The sequence below is a fragment of the Simochromis diagramma genome, unplaced genomic scaffold (genome assembly GCF_900408965.1).
Source record: "Simochromis diagramma unplaced genomic scaffold, fSimDia1.1 OVJJ01000421.1, whole genome shotgun sequence".
Lineage (NCBI taxonomy): Eukaryota > Metazoa > Chordata > Actinopteri > Cichliformes > Cichlidae > Simochromis > Simochromis diagramma.
The window spans coordinates 5,072,229-5,092,483 of record NW_024387250.1 but is presented as its reverse complement, the minus strand read 5'-3'; the positions used below and the strand labels follow the sequence as shown (position 1 = coordinate 5,092,483).

Sequence of the window (20,255 nt, the reverse complement as noted above, 5' to 3'; positions counted from 1 at the left end):
GACAAATACGTCTGTTTGTGTATCGCTGCAATGCACTGCTACGAACGCTGATGAAGGCTGAAGTGCCTTGGAGTTGTTGCACTTTTAACACCTAACAAATGTTGGCCAAAAAATAACCACATGAACACGATATTCGTTAAAAATACTACAGGAAGCAGCTATATTCTCTTTAACAGGTGTTTGTGATGCTGTGTCCAGTCCCCGTAGATGCCTGGAAAGCCTCGAGTACAGACACCGACAGCTGGAACATTCGATTAGGCGTCTGTTGCCTCTAATGACTGCTGGACAGTCTGTTGTCAGTGAGAGGAACCAATCACTTTTCCAATAGACTGACTTGAAGGAGTCCACCACTCCAACATCACACACATCAGATGCTGTCTGACAGGATGGAGGATGTTGGTCTGCGTTGCCAGACACTAAGGAGGAGTATATTTGTCCGAATCTTTCCACTCAGTGTAAGGCAGATTGATGGGCAGTCTGAGCAAATCCAGACTATGTGGACACTTTCACCTGCACGATAGTCAGGATCTGTCAGTTTTAGTGGTGAGAGGAGGTTACATCACACGCCATGCCTTACTTGAGAAAGTAGAAAATTATTATGATCTTAGACTTCAATGTCAGGACATCGACTTTGTTGTGGTTTTTCAGATTACAGTCCTCAGTGAATAACCAATAAGCACCAAAATCAGGCTGCTTGTTAGACCACAACATGACATTGATTAAAAGTCAGACTGATGTCTTTCTCTAGACTACCAGGGTGCCTGATAAAGGGCTTAAAGGTGTTGTAGTTTAAAAAGCAAATAATACCTTAAATGGGTACAGAATACACAAAGCAGGGCACATGTTCTATTAATTTATTTTTCAAATACATTTTGTTCCCTACAGATTTCACAGGCAGTAAGATCAATAATCCAGGAACGTCTTCTGTGATGCTTTCTTCTCCTGAGTGGGTAGCGAGGAGCAATGGCATGTCTTTATGGGCTGGAAGATGCAAGCAAACAAAGCGTGGCGAAGACGAGGTGGAGGAGAAGGAGGCGGAGAGAGCTGGGTGTTCAGATGGGATTGTCTTTATCCTGGTTCATGAAGGAACACATGCACGCCCACGTATGCGTTCACACATGTTAGAAAAGGGAGCACACGAGATGACGTCTATTTCAAGACTTTGGTGAACTGGCCAGAGTGTTACAAGATTAAAAGACAAAGTGAACAAAGGTGGATAAAAATAGGTCATATCCAAAGGTTCTTAAGCAGAGGAGGTGGAAGAAGTGGAATAAGGACTGGGGGATTAAAGGAAAGGCGAGACACAATCGACATCACTAGAATAAGTTTTTTGTTGTTGTTGTTTTTGATTATGGATAGACTGCTTTGTTTGTGTTCATTTGCATGCATAACGAGATGATGAACTGCAGATTCTCATCCCACACATACTGTATTTCTATTTCAATTTTAAAAAAGAAAAGCCAGAGGAAGTAGATCAACGATTTCTGCCTGCTGAAATAAACAGATCTGAAAAATTATTCTTCTTATGTGGGAGGAGATAACCACAGAAAAATCCCAACACCTCCGCATGGAGTTGCGGTGGAAATGCAGCGATCGGTAAACAACACGAGCGGATGAGGGCGGAGGAATCTTTCACTGAGACATTCAGGGAACTTTCACCTGATTCCACAACAGGCTGAACCGCCTCGGCGGGAGGCAAGAAATCTCACAAATAAAGCACGCAACATTCACCTTCGTCATTTAACACGAGGCGCATCCATATATTCCAACAGATTAACATAATAACCCAGGCGTGGAAATTCGCAGGTAAATTAACTTTTTGTCAGCAGCGGCACATTCCGTGCACTCTTAGGACGTTAAAATTTAATTTGCATCACTTGCATCCACAACACACCCTGTTTGACGGTAGTTTTAAGATGGCAGAGTCGCCGTACGAGTATGACAACATTAAAATGTGAGAAGCAAACAGAGTCAGGAAATCACAAGCCCCAGAAGCTGAGAAGGAAACAAGCTCAAATGCCTGCCGAAGCGTTCGCTTTCTTCCTGTTCCTCTTTTTTTTTTTTGCTTCCTTATAATTTTCTCTGGTGGCATGAAGCCAGTCTTTTGCACTCCACACCCCCTCCAGTTATTCCTCATTCTGCCCTCATCCAAAAATGTATGTGTATGTTTTTTTCAAATGAATTTTAACACCACTAATCTGTCTTCTCTTGCTTTTCCGCCGAATAGATTTTCCTGTGAAAGATATGTGCGGCATCTGAAGTATTTGCCTCTCAGACTCTTTTCAGTCTGCGCAGTTTAAGCGCTGCCAGAGACATGCTGATCAGTGATCAATTTAGTGGCTTTAGTGGCTAAGCAATCTCTCTCTGTCTCCTTTTATTTTTCTTTCTCCTTTCTTGTCTCTGATCATTTAAGCGGGTACTCGTTTGTCTTTGCATGAGCACGCTTGCCTTCAAAGAGAATATTAAATTTGCTGAGGAGACATTTAACTGTTGGAGGAAGGTTAAGGAATTACACAGACCCTAGCTGTTTTATGCTGTCAGATTTAAAAGCTTAAAAGCTACCCTGTAATGCTGTTTTTTGAACATTAGAACCACTGCGGCTCAATGTTATTTGAATTTCCTGCAAATTAAAAACTGAGTCATTAAATCCTACATTTAGTTGTTTATGGAATAACTAAAACTTTTGATAATTTTTTTTTTTAAATCGTTGCCAACTATTTGAAAATCATTGCATGTTCTTGCCTAATCCACAAATATGCATTCAGTAATGCATATGTATCAAAGTAAAGAAACAAAAACTGGAGAAAATATAAACTTGAGTACAATCGCTGTGATTTAGTTAGGAGGTTGGTCATGGTTAAGGAAAGAAAAAAAAAAAAAAAGGCCAATACAGGCTCTGGGGGTTCAGGCCCATCTGAAAAGGTTACTGTGCTCCCTCGGCTGAATTCTGCTGACACACTTTCAAAGCTGTAAGTGAAATTAAATCCTACAATTTGGTAATGAAAAGGTTGTACACCCACATCACAGATATCGCAGTAACAACAAAGCGCTGGGAGCTTAGTGCACCTGCAGCAAACGCCGCAGCATGACTGAGAAGGACTGGATTTGGAGTATACACCCCTCATTTAAAGCCTGATCAAAAACTGCACACAAACAGAAATGTGTTGACAAGATTTTGTGCTCACACTCTGTGACTCCCTACTGTTCTGATGTGTGTGTCTTTATGTCTCTTATTTTGTAAACTATGCTACCAAAAACAGATATTTTTGCACTTCTGTATCTGAATGAGAATCAGATTTATTGACCAAGCACTCGTACACATACAAGGAATTGGGCTCCAGCTGTTTCTTTGCTCTCAGTGCACGCAACAACAGACAACACTGAAAACAACATAGCATAGAAAATAACAACACATGAAGCTTATTTATGGTGCAGAGTGTGAGGATACTGGAAAAAAGTTTGGATTAAATAAGGGACGGATAACTAGTTACTATATGTATGACCTCTTTACCTGCAATACATTTAAAACTCATCTCAAACGATGGCTAAAAGGGGATCAGATTAGTGATCGTTAATTTTACAAATAACATCAATCATCTTTAATGTTGTAAGTTTTTATATTTACTTGTTGTTCTGTTTTTTTGCTATGAGATGTTATGCTGTAATTTGATGTATTTGTTGTCTGGACTACATTGTTTGACATTGTCTGACGGTCTGCTTAATTCCTTATTTACTGTTTTTTGTCTGACCTGCCAGCGACTACAGATGAAAAGCAGCCTTTTGGATAACTCTGGCATATTTACACTGATATGCTCATTAATATGCACGGCCCCTTTCAAATAAACAAATTCAAATGAAAAAAATATGCATATGATTGCACACGGGTTCACAATGTGGTTCAAAGTAGTTTGTTAATGCTTTTATGAATTTGTGTACCTGTAAAGGTGAACCATGCGGTTACGACTATACAGGATAGCCTCCTGTGGTGCTTGCATGCTTAAGCAAGTTATTATTAATTTGAAAAACCACACATCTTTCTTTGATTAGAATTTTGTGAACACATGTGACAACATCTGGCCAGAACCTTTCGAAGTGGAGTTTGCGTGTTGTCCGCGTGTCTGTGTGGATTTTCTCTGGGAACTTCCGACTTCCTCCCACAGTCCAAAGACACGTGCTTACCTGGTTAAAGTGTAATTCTAAATTGCCCATAGATATGTCTTTCTCTTGTACTAGCGCTGAGACAGATGCAACCTGTCCATCCAACTCTTGCCCTACAGGACAGGCTCCAGACCACAAGATGTATTTATTTATTTATGTCTGGAATAAAAATAGTTTTCAAGTGAGAAAGGTGAATTTTCAAGTCAAATGCTTCCTTGTCAAGCTTGGTTCCCTGGGCCAGCAAACATACAAATGCAATCAATACGAATGTTTGAATTCTTTGAAGAAATAAGCTTTTTATGACAAAGCAAATCCGGCCATTTTGTAATGCGTCTAGATGAGAAACACTTATCTGCTTGGTGACATTTCTAATGAGGAAGTGAAGCAACTCCCTTCACACAGCTGACTTTCAGCCACTAATCTCTGAACTGCTGACAATAAAGGAGTTTGATAATAATTAACCAACTAGTCACCTGTGAAACAAACAACCTCCCACACATACTTTTCATAGGTGAGGTCAGCATTAGAGCTGCGTTCACGTTTTAAGCCACCTGACAGAGAACTGGAATAACGTGTTTGTGAGTGTGTGTGTGTGTGTGTGTGTGTGTGTGTGTGTGTGTGCAGTCAGACTATCCAGGCTATTTGAAGCCAATAATCTGCCTTTTGATCTCTGGCCTTCACTTTGCCACTTCTAAGCTGGTGTTTCTCCATCGGCCCACAGCTGACATGTAAATCTGGAAAGCAGTAGATGCACACACCAGAGCCAAAGTGACAACAAACAGAGTCATATATAATTCAAAATCCTTTAGATCTCATTAATCCAGTGAAGTGCTGCCACGCTTCGTATCGACAGCAGGAGTTAATGCTCAAAATTCCCGTTCTTGGCAACCAACAAGATCTACTCATCTGCAGAGACCTCGCAGCCATGACCTGGTCTGTAATAAAGTTACTCACAATGTGTCTTTATAATAAGAACTGGCTCTGGCAGTAAGACAGCATCCAATTGGTCATGTGACAAAGACTGATGGTGGACCCAGACACGGGCTATTTATTGTTCTCTGTTCCACTAGTTCTCAGACATATACTCTGTTCCTCTGTGCTATTAAATTTTCTATGCTAACCTCTGCCCTTCTATCAATACCATAATAGTCCTATTTCCCTCTATTCCTACTGCAAAGTCTCAGGCTTATGAGCCAAAATCAATCAGATTTTTTTTTTTTTTTGCAGCCTATATACGACACTTTACTGCCTCATCGATCTAACAAATGAAAAAATATTTTAAAAACACAGCTTGGCAGCACAATGAAAAACACAGCAGAACATTGAGATAACAGTGAAGTGAAGTTAGATGGTATGAAATTACTTTACGGCACATTTGTGTCACACACAAAAGGGTTGAATTGGAACAGCTGAGGAGGAGGTGGACAGTGTTGCGGTGTGTGGAAATTAAAGCATCTACGTGTCAGGTTCTTCTGAGTAACTGCTCGACTCTGAGCAGGGATTTAGACTACAAATACCACAACGAGATATTTTCTGGGTATACAGGCTATGGGATGAGAAGCTCTCCACTACTCCACAGGGCTCTGGGATTCACTGCCACGTCACGGTACAGGGGTGGTCTGGGCTTTACGTCACAGGAAGGGTGGGTGTGGATTACGCCGTCCAGACAGTCACCCACCTGCAGCAGTCCCCGGATAGAGAATAAGGTGACAGTGGCCCCGTTTTCTCTGACAAAGGGGATGGACAGCAGTCCAGATCGCTGTCTCCTTCCATATAGCACACTGGAGCTAGAAGTCCAACTGACCTAGCCACTGTCACCAATTTTGGAGATGCTGGTTGGCCCGTTTCTTTTGAAGTAGGACTGGGCTGGTCTTCCTCAAACACATCGTCATCTCCCACTAAATCCTCAGAGGGCAAGCCTGACTCGCTACCTTCCAGCAGGGCACTGGAGGACTTGATGTGGAGGTGGGAGGCGTAGCTGCCCAGGTCTGAGCATTGCAGGCTGGCTGATGTAGAGGATCGAGAGAAGGGAAGGAGGAGACGAAGAAAATTGGAGCTTGGGGAGTTATGGGGGTGGTGGTGGGTGTTGGAATGAGGAGCGGTGAGGACACCGTGATCAGTTGGGAGACAACTGGCGGGCGCTATGCCCAACATGTACTTGTAGTTGTTGGTGAAGGAGGGAACGAGGTGGGGCTGGGCGTGCGTTGAGAAGCCAGGATTTGGGATCTGTTGTGTGGGCGTTGCAGGCAGCTTGCAGTTGAGTTTGTGAGCCCTTCGATCCAAGTCAGGAGGCTGAGCGGGCTCGAGCTTCAGCTCCAACTCTCCCTCAGAGCACGTGCGATCTATAAACTGCAGACCTCGACAAAGACTGTCCACACGCTGGCCGACGTCATTCAGAGACACCGAAAACCTGAGCGAGTTGTTGGAACGGATGCTGACGGAGGACGGACGCAGCAGAGAGAGCCAGTCTCGCTGTTTGGCGTGTTTGGAAGCAGGTAGGACGTCTGTGCAGAGGGTGGTCACTGAAACATCTCCTGAACCCTGACAAGTTTTACCCTTAGAACTCAGAAGAACCACTGCTGTCTGCTTCTGAGTGTCCTGATCCTGACTGATGATGTGATTGTGCGTGTTTGTGTGTGAAAAAGGAGCACGCAACAGACAACAGCGGTAGAGGACAACAGGAAAAGGTAGGGGGAAAGACAAAAAAGAGAAATGGAAGAGACATCATGCATTTAAAAATAAAGGAGTTTGAAAAATAGGATATATAAACACCGGATGATTAATGTTACCATTAACTCCATTTAACAGCAGCTTGCAACTAAGGCTGCTCCCAGCAGTGACATTGTGCCACTCAGGGGTAAAAGCTAAGCCAACATCACCCACTGATAAGCAACTTCATCACTGATAGACTGATAAATAAAGTTCATTTACTGCACGCAGGTGTTTATATCAACCTGGACAAATATAATTTCTTGGCATGAATTCAGACTGAAAGGTACCTGCAGATGTCCTGGCTAGACGGGGAAACTGACGTCCTCGAGAAACTGCACGGAGCGTTGACTGAAGTCGGGCTTCCAGCCTGAGAAACAAAGCACACGCAGAACAAAAGGCAGTTTAGGACAGAGAGTACAGGCACGTGAACATGAAACCCTACAGTTAAGTAAATACTGCATCAATCAACAGGCGATTGCATTTTCCGTGGTGGCGGCCGTGGTCTTTACACAAAGAGAGAAAGCATGTTGTGTACTGATGCACAAGATGATAGAGAGGGGAAAAACAATGCTGCCAGTTAATCTGTCTAGTTTAAGGTGAAATCTGCAAAAAAAGAAAAATAATATCAACAGGCGGCTGCGAAGAGAGAAGTGCTGATGAGACCGATCGAGAGTTAAGAAGAACGAGGCGGCGAGCGAGGCACGGCTGGGGGACGTGAGGCTGCAGATTAATGCTCAGCTTCTACAGAGAATAATTGTTAAACATGTGCACTGCAGGTGCAAGGCTGTTAGAATGAAAACACCTTCAGCATCATCAAGGCTTTCACCAGTATTTATTTTACAAACATATGACGATTACTTTTTCCTCAGATTTTTTTTTATGACAACTTGGGTTTTACTTGCAAAATATTGTCTTATGTCTCACAGGATAATAAATCTAATTGATCAGATGATCATCCTGGTAGATCATTCAACTATTTTAGTGCACTTATCCAATTCAGGTGTATGAGACGGGTTGAAGCCTTTCCCAGGAGTCATAGGGGGACACCAAGGACAGGTCGCCGGCTTGGCTAATTCACAAATCATTCATAATTCACACCCAGGGTCAATTTAGAATTACAAATTATTTACTACATCATATTTTATTATTATGTAGCGTCACTTGGGTGTTCCAAAAACGTTCGCTTAGATGAGTTCATCTGTGAGACGAGACACAAACTGTGGCTCCTTTTAAATAAGTAGAACTGCTCTCAATCATTTAGTTGTATCAGACCACACTGAAGCCTTTGAAACCCTCTTTTTCACCTCTGTTGTTTTTAAGCTTCACATTCAACATAAATGTGATCTTTTCATCCTACTTTCAACCAGAACATGATTGAGTATATTCCCTCAAATACAGATAATATTCCCTCAAGTCTCCCATATTGACAGGTTCAGACCGGATACATAAAAAATGAGATCAGACAGTGTTTGGGTTGCTAACATAAAGACATGGGGGGGGAGAGCCTGGTAATTTCAGCAAGAAACTAATTACCTATTGATTTAATTTCTAACTAAAGGAAAGTTTATAGCTCACGGCCGGACACCAATCAATAGAAAATTCAATTTCCAGCCATGCCCTTTCATCCTGTTTATCTGTCTGTGCATGAGCAGCACCGCTTCTTTTTCCCCACTTGCACACAAAAGCACTTAAACACGCTGTCCTCCTGTTTCGCGTCACTGTTCTTCCACTGCTTACTCTGGGATGCAATTTGCTTAACTCTTTTATTTCCTCTGTTTCTTGTTTAATTTGACTCTTATTTTAAACAGCTCATGTTCAAGGTCACCGTTTGGTGCTCTGGCAGCAGTCTGGCCAATAAATGTAAAATGAAAAGACAGAAGTGGATGAGAGACAACAATTAAAGCGTTATTATTTAGCAGACAGTACCACAATAAACTACAAAAACCGAAAGCTACTCAAATGAAACTCAAGAAACGCTGAGTTTACCTGAAGCATTGTGGGAAATACGAATGTGGGCTGACCAATGAAGCAGATAGGGATCTTTATTAGTTACGTTCTGTGCAACTCGGCAAATAGATAACTCACTGCGTCTTTGAGCGTTCAGACAATAACGTAGTTGAGGTAATAATGATTAACTTCCCGTTAAAACCCTGCATGACTCCATAGTCCTATTAAACAGCTGCTCTTTCTTAACAGCTCTCTCTTGTGAGGACCTGCTTTGATGAGTAAATAACTGCCTCCGTTTAACATATAACAAAAAACGCTGGAGGCAATGATACTTCAATAACTGCTGAAAACTGGTTTTTGGCACCACCGACAGTTGTCGCACTTTGAAACCTCTAAACTGTGAAAGGAAGCAGATTCGCGCTTAAACGTATCCATTCAGTTATGGTTCTCTGACTCTGATGTGCTAATTAGATATAATCCAGCCTCACTTCACATTCACCCTAATGAACACCTGTTTATTTTATTGTGAGTGCTGAAAAAAACTCTCATATTATTATAATAACTACTAATTTAACCTCTCTCCTCAAGCACTACCGCCCTCCACGCACTCTCACGCCACGCATAAATTATTCACTTTTGTATTTGTTGCACTCTCTCTTATCCCTGAAACACCTTATTACTCGCATGTCATTACCTCTGCCTCCTTCCTTCTTCGACAGCCTTAACCTGCACAGACGTAGCCATTGGGGCCTTTTCAAGTAGAACCTTTAAAATCTAACAGGAGCAATGAATCACTGGCTCCCATTGAGAAACTCCTAACGAAGCTGGCAAGAATCAAAAGTTCACTGTTGACCTTTAAAACTGTACAAACCTAACCCGAGGTGTCAAAGTTTGTAACCAAAAAAATGCGGGTAGTCTAATCTGAAGCTTAACAATTATTAACATATCAATTTGATCATGAGTGAGGTGTTTTTTATTGTGACGCACAATATGCAGTTCAGACCAGTTAAACTTGAAATGTTTTGTCAAACTTTGATTTCCCAGGACAAAAATGAACTTTACCGAAAGTGTTTGACATTTTGGAAAATAGGTTTATTATCTTTTTTGCCCGTGGTTCAGATGAGAAGATCGATACAATTATAAAAGGCCTGCGCGTTATACGTGAAGTTGCAGCCAGCAGGTGATTAACTCGGCCTCGGATTCTGTTTATAACCTTCGTGGAGGTTAATCATAAAACTGATGAATATTACAGCTGAGATACGTTCTCATGCAGCCCTGCGCAAACATTTGATAAAATCCATTTTTAATCAAGAGCTTCTTTAATCCATCTACAACGACCGCAGTTTATACTTCTATAGTTTTCTCTGGCTCACTCACTCGCTTCTTCGTGGCTGTTGCAAGGTCATACTGCTAATATAAAGTGGGGCCTCCAGCTGTGCAATTTATACCCCAGCAATATACAATACACTTATGTGTCATTACATGCAGTGCGCTGATACCCACAAAGCTGAATACGCTGATGGGTTTGTGCTGTGCCGCAAATGCTTGCGTATCCAACCACCACCATCAGATATAAGAAACCTCAAACACGAGATGAGTAGCCTAGTTACATTAATCATACACACGCGTACTAAATAATCACCAAAGTATGACGCCAAAGCAATCCTCCCTAAAATCTAATGCTGTCAGATTTGGTGTTATTTTTATTTTTTTGAGAAGCTACAAACTCATTAGAGCTTTAATAAGGGTGATTTGGTAGCAGCAGGTTATGCAGGAGGCAGCAGGAAAGCTGATGGACTTGATTGGCCAATCATTTTTCTGGCACTCGAGACTATCTTAAATCTTGCCTATCCATCTGTTTCAATGGGCCCTCATGTGAGCTTGCAAAAAATGGCAATCAGTGCGGTTTATTCAAGTCTTGGACAGGCTTCAAAGTGGCAGCACCAAGCTCTGAAAACGAGAGAATACACTCCGTTTTAAATTGAATATCACCATCCCTGCCTCTGTTTACTATAAAGGACTTGTGATGAAGGAGAAACTACCCACTCACTCACACCACAGTTATCATCTCGTGCCGTATTAATGCTGTACCAGTTGAAAGTAGATTTTACTGCAGTGAGCAACAGAAGCATCCTCAGTGATCTAACCTGGGATCATGAGGCGTTTACTGTCAACATCAGACACCATCTCCCCGGCAACCCAGTCCCGGTTGATCAGACCCCAGTAGCAATTATCCAGGGATCTGCCTTCTTAATCCAAAGCCACCTTGTTTCTTTCTCTGAGGCTTCAGTAGCTCATCTAATTGACTTCCTCTAATCCTGTCCGACAATGCTCAGCAATGCAAAAGCTTTGCAGAGCAAATCTTACCTCCTTCAGCAGCTTTGCCTTTAGCATGGCTCACTTCTGGTACTCGGCACACGGCCTCTCTGCCAGTTCCAGCCTGCTCAATACCACATGCCAGTCACTGGCAGTGCTGAAGAGGCCAAATAAAACTTCAAACTGTAGATGAGGTTTCTCTCCAGCCCTTTGGTCTTTGGCTAATGGTGGCCCATGAGGGCTATGGTTACACTATTAGTGGTCATGATGAACAATAGTGTCCATCTCCAAAGGCAAGGTGTCCAGGAAGGAGTCCTTTCCAAAGCAAAGGGGACTGGAAGGTGTCTCACTCCTGCTGCAGACATGGAGGTTTGCTGGACTGACTAGGACATCATACACAGCTTGAACCAAGAACCTCAACCAGTCGCACTCTTGTTTCCACGTTAGACCATCAGGCAGACCTCACATCGATGCTAGTTTAATTTATGACACTAAGAAGTCAAATACTTCTGTTTCAAGCCATAATTGTGACCTAAATGTCAAAATAATTATGCTAACTAATACTGATAAATACTGCTAACGCAGCTGTCTAATGACTTTTGAGACCAATTTTCCCTAAATAACGTTTTTGACTAATAAACCTGCACTTTGGGCTCCTTAGTGTGTACTTCTTTAGTGTGGCTGTGTGAAAGTACCTGCCAAAACGTTTTCACAACCGTGTCATGTCTAGATGACAACGTAAACATATTTTTTAAACAAAACTGCTCAACATTTTCTTGTTCCAGCTTCTGAAGCGCAAGGAACTCTAAGAGCGCCGGGTTTTCCATGCAGACTAAAGCTTCCTGACGTGGTTTGTGGCAGTGGAGCACATGTAACGTGACATCTACACACTGTGTGGAAATATGTAGATCAACTAGTAATGCAGCTTCATGTTTGTGCATCGGCTTTCTGTCAGACGAAAACTTCTGTTGTTTTTTTTCCTTCTCATCTGTGCGTTTTTTTTTTTTTTAAATCTCGATGGATGTTTTTTTTAAGCATATCCCATCTCGCTGATAAATTCTCTTTGAGCATTCGACCTACGCATGCCTCCATCACTGCCGTTCGACACGCTGTTGGTTTTTTGGACTGTATGCAAGTGCATTTCCATAGCTTCTGTTTTGGTTGAGTTCCTATAATCCTTCTCTGTACGTAGCCTGAGAGCTAACAGATATAAATTATCATCATCAAACAGTCTTTGCATTAATTTATATTTATTTTTCAGGCCAAAAACACCCAAACCAAAAACAACCAAGATTCAGTTAACTAGAAAGAAAAAAGCTGAAGACTAAACCATCATAGAAATTATGATAGCAGGAGATCTAAACAGCAGACAACATGAGCCACTTCTGTGACAACCTCTCAGATAAAGTTCATTTCCATTGCTGTTTACATTATTTGTGCCCACCCTCCACAGGTGTCATTTTACAGCATTCAGTCATACAGTCATTTTTCAGGGACCAGGCCCTGCTTCAGCAGAAACGCTCAGAAATATGTGCCAGATTGAACACAAAAACTATGTGCTCATTTTTATCAAAATAGTAGCTTGGCTCAGTGCCTTGTTTTGACTTTGTGGTCTGCCAAGCTGAACAGACCAACAGAGAGGCTCTTCTAGTGATCAGAGGTGCAGATTCAGGTTGGATGTTGCAGCTGCAGAGCCTAAAACTCAAAAACTGCAGCAGCTTGAATTCTAGAGCACCACCAGATGTTTGGCCGACTATAAGCGGCAGCCCACTGAGCTGTGAGTCGCTGCTTTGTGTCTTTATGAGGACTGTAATACTATAATTCCTTCCCAAACAGTGTAGGAGGCATCACACAGCACCCTGGCACTGTGCTAAAGAGAGAAAGGGCTACAGCTAAGCCTCCTGACCTCACTGAGTGGAAAAATCAACTCACGCCAAATCAGAAGGCAATCCTCAGCCTACATCAGAAAAGCCCGTGTTTTTTCAGACAAGTTTATCACCGATAATGGTTAAATTTAACAAAGAAATGTTGATTATCTCCCCTCAACACTGCCTTTCTTTCACGATTCTCAGGCTCGGCTTGATGGAAGAAAGGGCTCAATGAACAAACAAGCATCGGGGACAAGGGAGATGATGAGTTTATGGTCGTGGATACGCGTATACCTTCATATCCACGACCACACAGCTCAGCGCCCCTCAATGACAAGTTCACTGATGGAGGCAATATCACCTTTATGAAACAAATGAGCCCCCGGCCATATTTGGCTGCTTGTTTTCCTGTCATCGTATAAATCTCTCTCTCCCGGTGTGTGTATTCCTTGTGACAGGTATTCCAGGGGGAGAAACAGGATAGCTAGAAATAAGATTTATTTCTGAGTCATCTTCAGAAAGGATAAAGCTGTTCGATTAAAGAAAACAGCAATAAATAAATAAATAAATAAATACTGGGAAAGCCAAAAAGGCCAAACGCATCCCTGCCAGGTTATCCGTGTAAAACGAGAGCAGGTGCTTTAAAAAAATGAACGAATGCTTTAGATGTTGTAGCATTCAGATTATTCTGGCTGTATGACTGTGTCGAGCTGGGGATGTTATGAAATATTCCTCTCAGGCCGATGCTGCGGTTATTTATACAGAGAGAAATCTTTTAAGTAGGTCAACAATCGAATACGAGCGCATTCATTTTTGATTTGGTCTGACTCGAGCTGATGCGATTCGGCTTGAATCCGTGCCACGCGAAGCCGTTCAACATTTGTTTTGGCGTCCTTATTCTGAATGTGGCCGGAGCTCATGTGCAAATGAATGAAAACAATCAAGTGTCAGTGAAGACCCCCCCAAAAAAAACCCCAAAACAAAACAAAAACCCCTTCAGCAGTAAATAAGGTGACTCTTATCAGATGTACATTTCACCAAGATTCAGCTTTACAAACATAAATTAACTTGACCTACATTTGATATTTTTTCTGCAAAGAGGAACATTCGAGTCACTGCTGCAAATACGAACATCTTTCATCTCATGCTGTCATAACTGCAAAGCGTGGAAACTTGTAAATACACTGCATATATGCATAAAATCATCGTCTTCAAGCAGTTTCTAGGGAAAGTGGTCTCAGGGAGATGCCGTCTTAGTGAAAACACATTACCCACCTACAATAATCCACTGCTAAATCTTCTCACTTGGAGTCTCTGTCAAAAGATTATTGCACCATTTCTTTGTCTGCGATTCTCAAAACGGTCCACCGACTCAACCGGGCAACCTTTACAGTCATAATCTGACTCGCTCTCCAACTCTGAAGACTCCCAGCAGGCTTTTCCATCCAGAGAACAATTTATACCAACTTAATACCCGCCAGTCAAATGCATTTCCCTTTAGGAACGAGTAGGAAACACCAGCTGCCAGACAGACCAGTGATTATTAATTAAATCTGTCAAAGTTAAGAGCTTTATTCAGACTTTATGTCTATCATTTCATTACAAACACATTTGTCAGAGGAATGGGGATCTATATAGGACATTCAATGACAATGGACTGCGTCTGCAACCTGATGAAATCCACCCCTCCATTTATGAATGAGATTTGTGTAGAAAGCGAGTGACACTGCTCTCTCTCCACAGACACTGAATAAAATAATTACACTCCACTGAAGAAATAACCTGTTTCTCAAGTGTAAGATGAGATGAACACCACTCAAGTTGTTTCCTAACAGCTGGCTGGAGCGACATATTTAAAGAGCAGACAGGAGAGTGGTGTAACCCTGTCCTCCTAGAGTGATTAAGTGCATTTCCCATTTACTGCTTGATTCTAGGCAAAGTGGTGCCAGTCTTAGTATCGTAACTTAGAAGCTATGAAAAGTCATGGGAAGATTAAAAACTTATCACACATGAAAACACCCAGATCAAAATTATTATATGATTATATAACTTTATAGTTTTTGCTTTGAGGATTGCAAAAAGTTTTGTTTGCACGTACTCTAGGTACAACGTTCACAGACTTTGTACTCACTGCCGCTGCACTGACATAACAATCAACCGTAGTGCGCTATAAAGTCTGGACCTCCCGGATTTAACTAGAGAGCAAGAAGTCATTGTAACTAAGGCTAGGGTGCAAATTGGCTTCTTGGTGTAAAAATACATTTCCCTTTACACGGATTATCAATGGTCTGTTGTACTGCTGAAAAACGTGGCATTAATATATATTTTATATCAAGTTACACATGATTTGTTGAATGTCTACAAGGTATGGCACATATAACAGATTTATTTGCCATCAAATGGGCATATTTTTGTAAATGTGAGCCAGTTGTTCCCCTGCAGACATGGAGTGGCACACTGCCTTAGAAAAACTGCATTTTTGTTACTATAATCGTTATCCTGCAAACGATCAGTGCATTTGTCTCTCGGGTGCAATACCTCTCATCTTGCTCATGTTTAAAGAGCAAGCAGCTCATGGATCAAATGTTATTGCTGGAGCCTTCCCGTGGTGACAGAATGACCCTGACATCTATTAGCACAAGTAAAGGTTTTATCCTCTAAGAGGCTCATGAGGGGACAAAAAGACATTTTCAATGCAGGCTGTAGCTTTACCTATGGGAGCCATGAAGCATAAAAGGAAAGAGAGAAAACGTAGAAAGACAGAAGTCTCAGAGGTTGATCAGAAAGGCGGCTCTGATTATGGCGATGTGATGAGAACAAGGCAGGTCATCTATCAGCTGCTTACACTCCTGTGCATGTCTACCTACTCTGTCAATCTCCACCTTCAAATACAGCTCACCTCACTGTCATCTTCTTGTCTACAAGTGTGCTCCCTTTTCTCTGTGATGGACCCAGGCTGTACATCTTCTATTCAAATTTTTCTCATTTGTATGTGCTTTGCTCACCTTTGATATATTGCTGGACCGGCTTGCTGAAGGACCCAGAGGCTTTTCATTCTGTAAAAGATAGAACGACAGCTCCAGTAAGTGAAAAACATTCAGAAACACAAAAATGCCATCCAGTCCATGCATGCACTCTACATACTAAAATCAGACAACAAAGTGAAAAGCTGCCTGACAGAAATATGTGAAATGATAGCATTATCATGGTAATGTTAGCATTAGCAATATTTACACTGCTCACCGGGTTAGCTTAGTATGCTAACCTTTGACAATTTGTACTAAGCACATCGTTCAGCATAAAACCTGAAGGTATCCGAATATTGTTAACTAAAAAGTTTTCAAAGGATACATAGGGCTGAAATACTAAGTCCATCATTACTGCTTCCATAGGAATTAAGAGGGTATGTAGCAGCTAGGTGCTGCTAACTAACTGCATGTGATAATCAGTTCTGAATTCCTCCAAAAATGCAGAAGTTCAGAAGTTTCCTAGTGAACATTCCAGCAAATTCTCCCAATTGTCAGACTACACAGCATTAAGAGAAATCGCAAAAATCCCAAAGAGCAAAATGTTAAATGTTATGTTCATGACAGTACAATAAGAAAAAAAAAATCCAAGTATAACTTGTTTGGAAGGTTTTGCATGTTTAAAGCCTCTTCTCTCTAAAAAGAACATAGCAGCATGGTGTAGGTTTGCAAAACTGCACCTGAACAAACCACAAGATTTCTGGAACAACGTCCTTTGGACAAAAACCAAAACCAAAGTAGAAATATTTAGGCGTAATGCACAGCACCATGACCAAAGACATCATAGCAACATGTTGAATGTGACCTGGGGACTGGAAGGCCCCCGGGTCACCATGAACTTCTCTATAAACCAAACTATTCTAGAGTCAAATGTGAGGCCATCTGTCCGACAGCTAAACTTGGCCAAAATTGGGTCAAACAGGAAAGCAGCAGCAAATCTACTACAGCACGACTGAAAAATAAAAGAAGCAGTGCTGCACACATCCAGTAAGTCCAGATCTCAACCTCATTAAGATATAGTGGTGGGACCTTAAGAGAGCTCTAAAGAGAGAGAGCTGTACCTGCAAATCTTAAGGACCAACCAACATTGAACAGAACAGTGAGCCAGAAGATTATTGTTATTATTATTATTGGTAAAGGTGGTTGCACAGGCCACTGAATCATGGAGTGTACTTGTTTTTTCAGATGACTACATAAAGAAAATTTTCAAAAAGCTCTGTAACATGACTGTTGTTCAATCTGGGTGAATGCAGCAGACCAGCAGAACAACACTACCGTTTCTACAGGCATGCTGCTAGGGCGTCTTGAAAATAACCCCCCCAAATGTATGATAAAATAAATGAAAAAACTCAAATACGGAAGGATCAACTAGGCCCGATTCTTGGTCCTTCTCAGTGTAATGCACTACATTTCTTAGCATCTCAAGGGCCTGCAAGCATGTGCTGTTTGGCATTTTAAGTTGGTAAATCTAGTTTCTCTGGCACAAGACAAAAGGAGGACAAGCCGATTGTATAACGCACCCATCCAAACTCCAAATCAAATTCAGTCACAATATTTGTATCATTACCCAGCGAGCAAAAACAGGCAAATATTTCCAGCGTTCAGCATAGTCAAGTTTTTTTAATGATCCTCGAGTCGCACTAAGTGTTCTCGGCTTGCATCAGAGACCGAGACAAACAGCCGCTGGGGCGCTGTGCTGCATTCAGTGCTGTTATTAAGGCTGGGCATGGTTCCTTAATGAGTAATCAATCATAGTTACATAACATGCAAGTTCACACCAGGTCTGACAGGGCTGTGTATGAGTTGGACACAAACAAATCTTTGCAAAGAGAAACCAGCTCTGTGGGGAGAGTTTTTCAAATTTATGAAGACATGAAAGTACGGCCCGATTAAACTGTTGAGGCGTAAAAATTGGCTATATTAGCCCCCGCTGAATTCTGCCTCCTCTTCCTGCACGCTGTAGACCACACATTGTGCGCTCAGAGACCCTTAAACAAGCCGATCCCCAGTGATGATTAGTGCAACGTGACCAAAATGTAATGTGTCAATGAGTTGATTAGATAAACTGTTAACTCTTAACTCTCCTGCACTTATAGAACACATTTTAAAATGTGTTGCTTTACAGATGACTTCAGAGAGCTTTTCTCATTTATCTATTTATAGGATTCGGATTCACTCAAAGACACTTCGGCATGTGGAGACAACATGAATCAAACCACCATATCTGCGGTTAGCTGACAATCCGCTCACTCTCCTGTGAGTACCAATCATCCCTGACATTTAATACTGCTTTATTCACCTTCTTACCAAGTATGTTTTGTGCTTATGTTTGCTTAAGTGAAAAAATTTCTACTTGTTTCAAGTCGATTTTCTTCTCAGTAGCACTCTTGTTCAATTCTTTAAGAGTTTGTTTTAAGAACAAAAGTTAAGTTTGGAGGATTTTCTTTAAGAGAGAGGGAGATCCAAAGAAAAAAAAAAAGCCAGAAAGTAATCACATCAAATAATTTACAACAACCACTTTCTTGCTGTTTAAGGCATTAAACAGCAAGGTAGCATCAGTCAGGGGACCCTTAAAATTAGAGTGACAAGAGAAAAGCGCTACACCTAAAATGTAATTTTTACTATTCATTTGGTGGATTTTTCTCCCACTAATTTAACCTCATAGGACCTGGCGTCCACATATGTGGACATCACATTTTGGGTTATTTAGACTAAAATACTCAATTTTGCTCTGCATGGGCCTGATATCCACTTACGAGGACATTATACTGCTACTGTTCTACCAACATTTTAAACGAATGTCTTCATATGTAGCTCTCATTTTTCTTAAAAACAAAAATAAGGTAAAAAAATTATTTGTTTTTACATTCATCGGGCCCCAATCAGCCCAAATATCAAAGAGAAATTTAAAATGCATGCTGTGGAAGAGTTCAGGGTCTTAGGAGGTTAAAGAACATGGTGTATTTTTGAGTGTATTTAGGCCCCAGGGCCTTTTGGGAGTGCCTTCCCATTTTCCTACACACACACGCACACAGAAAAGCAGTATTTGTTTTTGGAGATATAAACACTGGGAACTTTTATTTTGTTAATAAGTATCAGCAGCCGAAGTGTTATCTCCACCATTTTTTGCCAAAACAAGCCTACACCCACACCGTACCACTAACAGACTCTACAATATGTTACAGTTTCTAATTACTTAAGTGCTTGACATGTCCTAGCTGTGACTAGTTGCCATAGTGACTGAGGACCGTTGTATGTCCCGAGTCTCAATCACTTGCTGCATCTCCCCGCCTCCTTATATTTCCGTTCATGTAAACATAAGATAAAACACGAAGGATACTTGCAACACACCCACCACCTAACCCAGACCTTCCTTTCCTTCTCCCGTATTTTCCATGTTTATGTGGCAACTTGGATATCGTTTCTTAGCTAAAACTATGTGATTAAAATCTCTTAACTAGTAGAGTTTGGACAATGCACTCATATGCAGGTGTAAAAACTCCTGACCTTTAAAGTACTGTCCTACTGTCTTGTGGTCTTTTGTGGAGCAAAGTGCTGCAGCAGCAGTGAACGCAACTGAAGAGGAGGCAGCGCTGACATCTCGTGTCATTGTTTGTTGACTCAAGCGTCAAAGTTGCGGTGATTATCTTCAATCTCAAAATGCTTTTATCTCAAGTTTAAATGGGAACTCCTCCAGTATGATGCACTTCCTGTTTTATATTGCCACATAACTTGAAGCACTTGACACACAACAAAAAGTACAGAGATTACATGAAAACATGGTGAAAAATGAAAAAACATCTAATTACAAAAATGCACTTTTGCAGATCTAAATGCATGAAAAACCAAGATGGTCTCTTGCTGTGCTAGTGGATTAAGGTGAAGCAGTTCCTCCCCATTTCCATGTCATTACTTCTTCAGTGCATTCAACACAATGGCACAAAATGGCAAATACAGCTCTCAATGGGCGCAATTTGTTCAGCAAATCAATTGTCAAATAGTCGAGGAGCATAAAAATTCATTTTTTCCTTCCAGGAGATGACAGCGAGGGATAAAGGGAACAGCAGACTAAAAGAACAAATTGATGATCCTTGCCCTTAATCCTTCCTTCTTGGTTAAAAAAAAAAGCAGGAGAAAGCGATAACAAGAGCACATCCCCAGACTGAGGGGTTCTGGAAATAACAAGGCCACAAATGGACTCATGGCTTTTATAGACAGCAGTGATTAG

At 41.4% G+C, this 20,255-nt stretch overlaps 1 protein-coding gene across 2 annotated transcripts in view; it reads right to left on the bottom strand.

Annotated features, from left to right (window-relative positions):
- The window catches only part of march8 (membrane-associated ring finger (C3HC4) 8), a 90,119-nt gene that overhangs the window by 9,514 nt on the left and 60,350 nt on the right, over window positions 1-20,255 (bottom strand). Inside the window, exons 3-5 of one of the 2 annotated variants that reach the window (XM_040001451.1) lie at window positions 16,007-16,057; window positions 7,158-7,237; window positions 5,837-6,766 (exon numbers count right to left, since the gene is read on the bottom strand). In XM_040001451.1, coding sequence (XP_039857385.1) covers window positions 5,837-6,766; window positions 7,158-7,237; window positions 16,007-16,057 — 1,061 coding nt within the window. The remainder of the gene's footprint in view (window positions 1-5,836; window positions 6,767-7,157; window positions 7,238-16,006; window positions 16,058-20,255) is intronic. The other variant, XM_040001450.1, reaches the window with a different exon arrangement.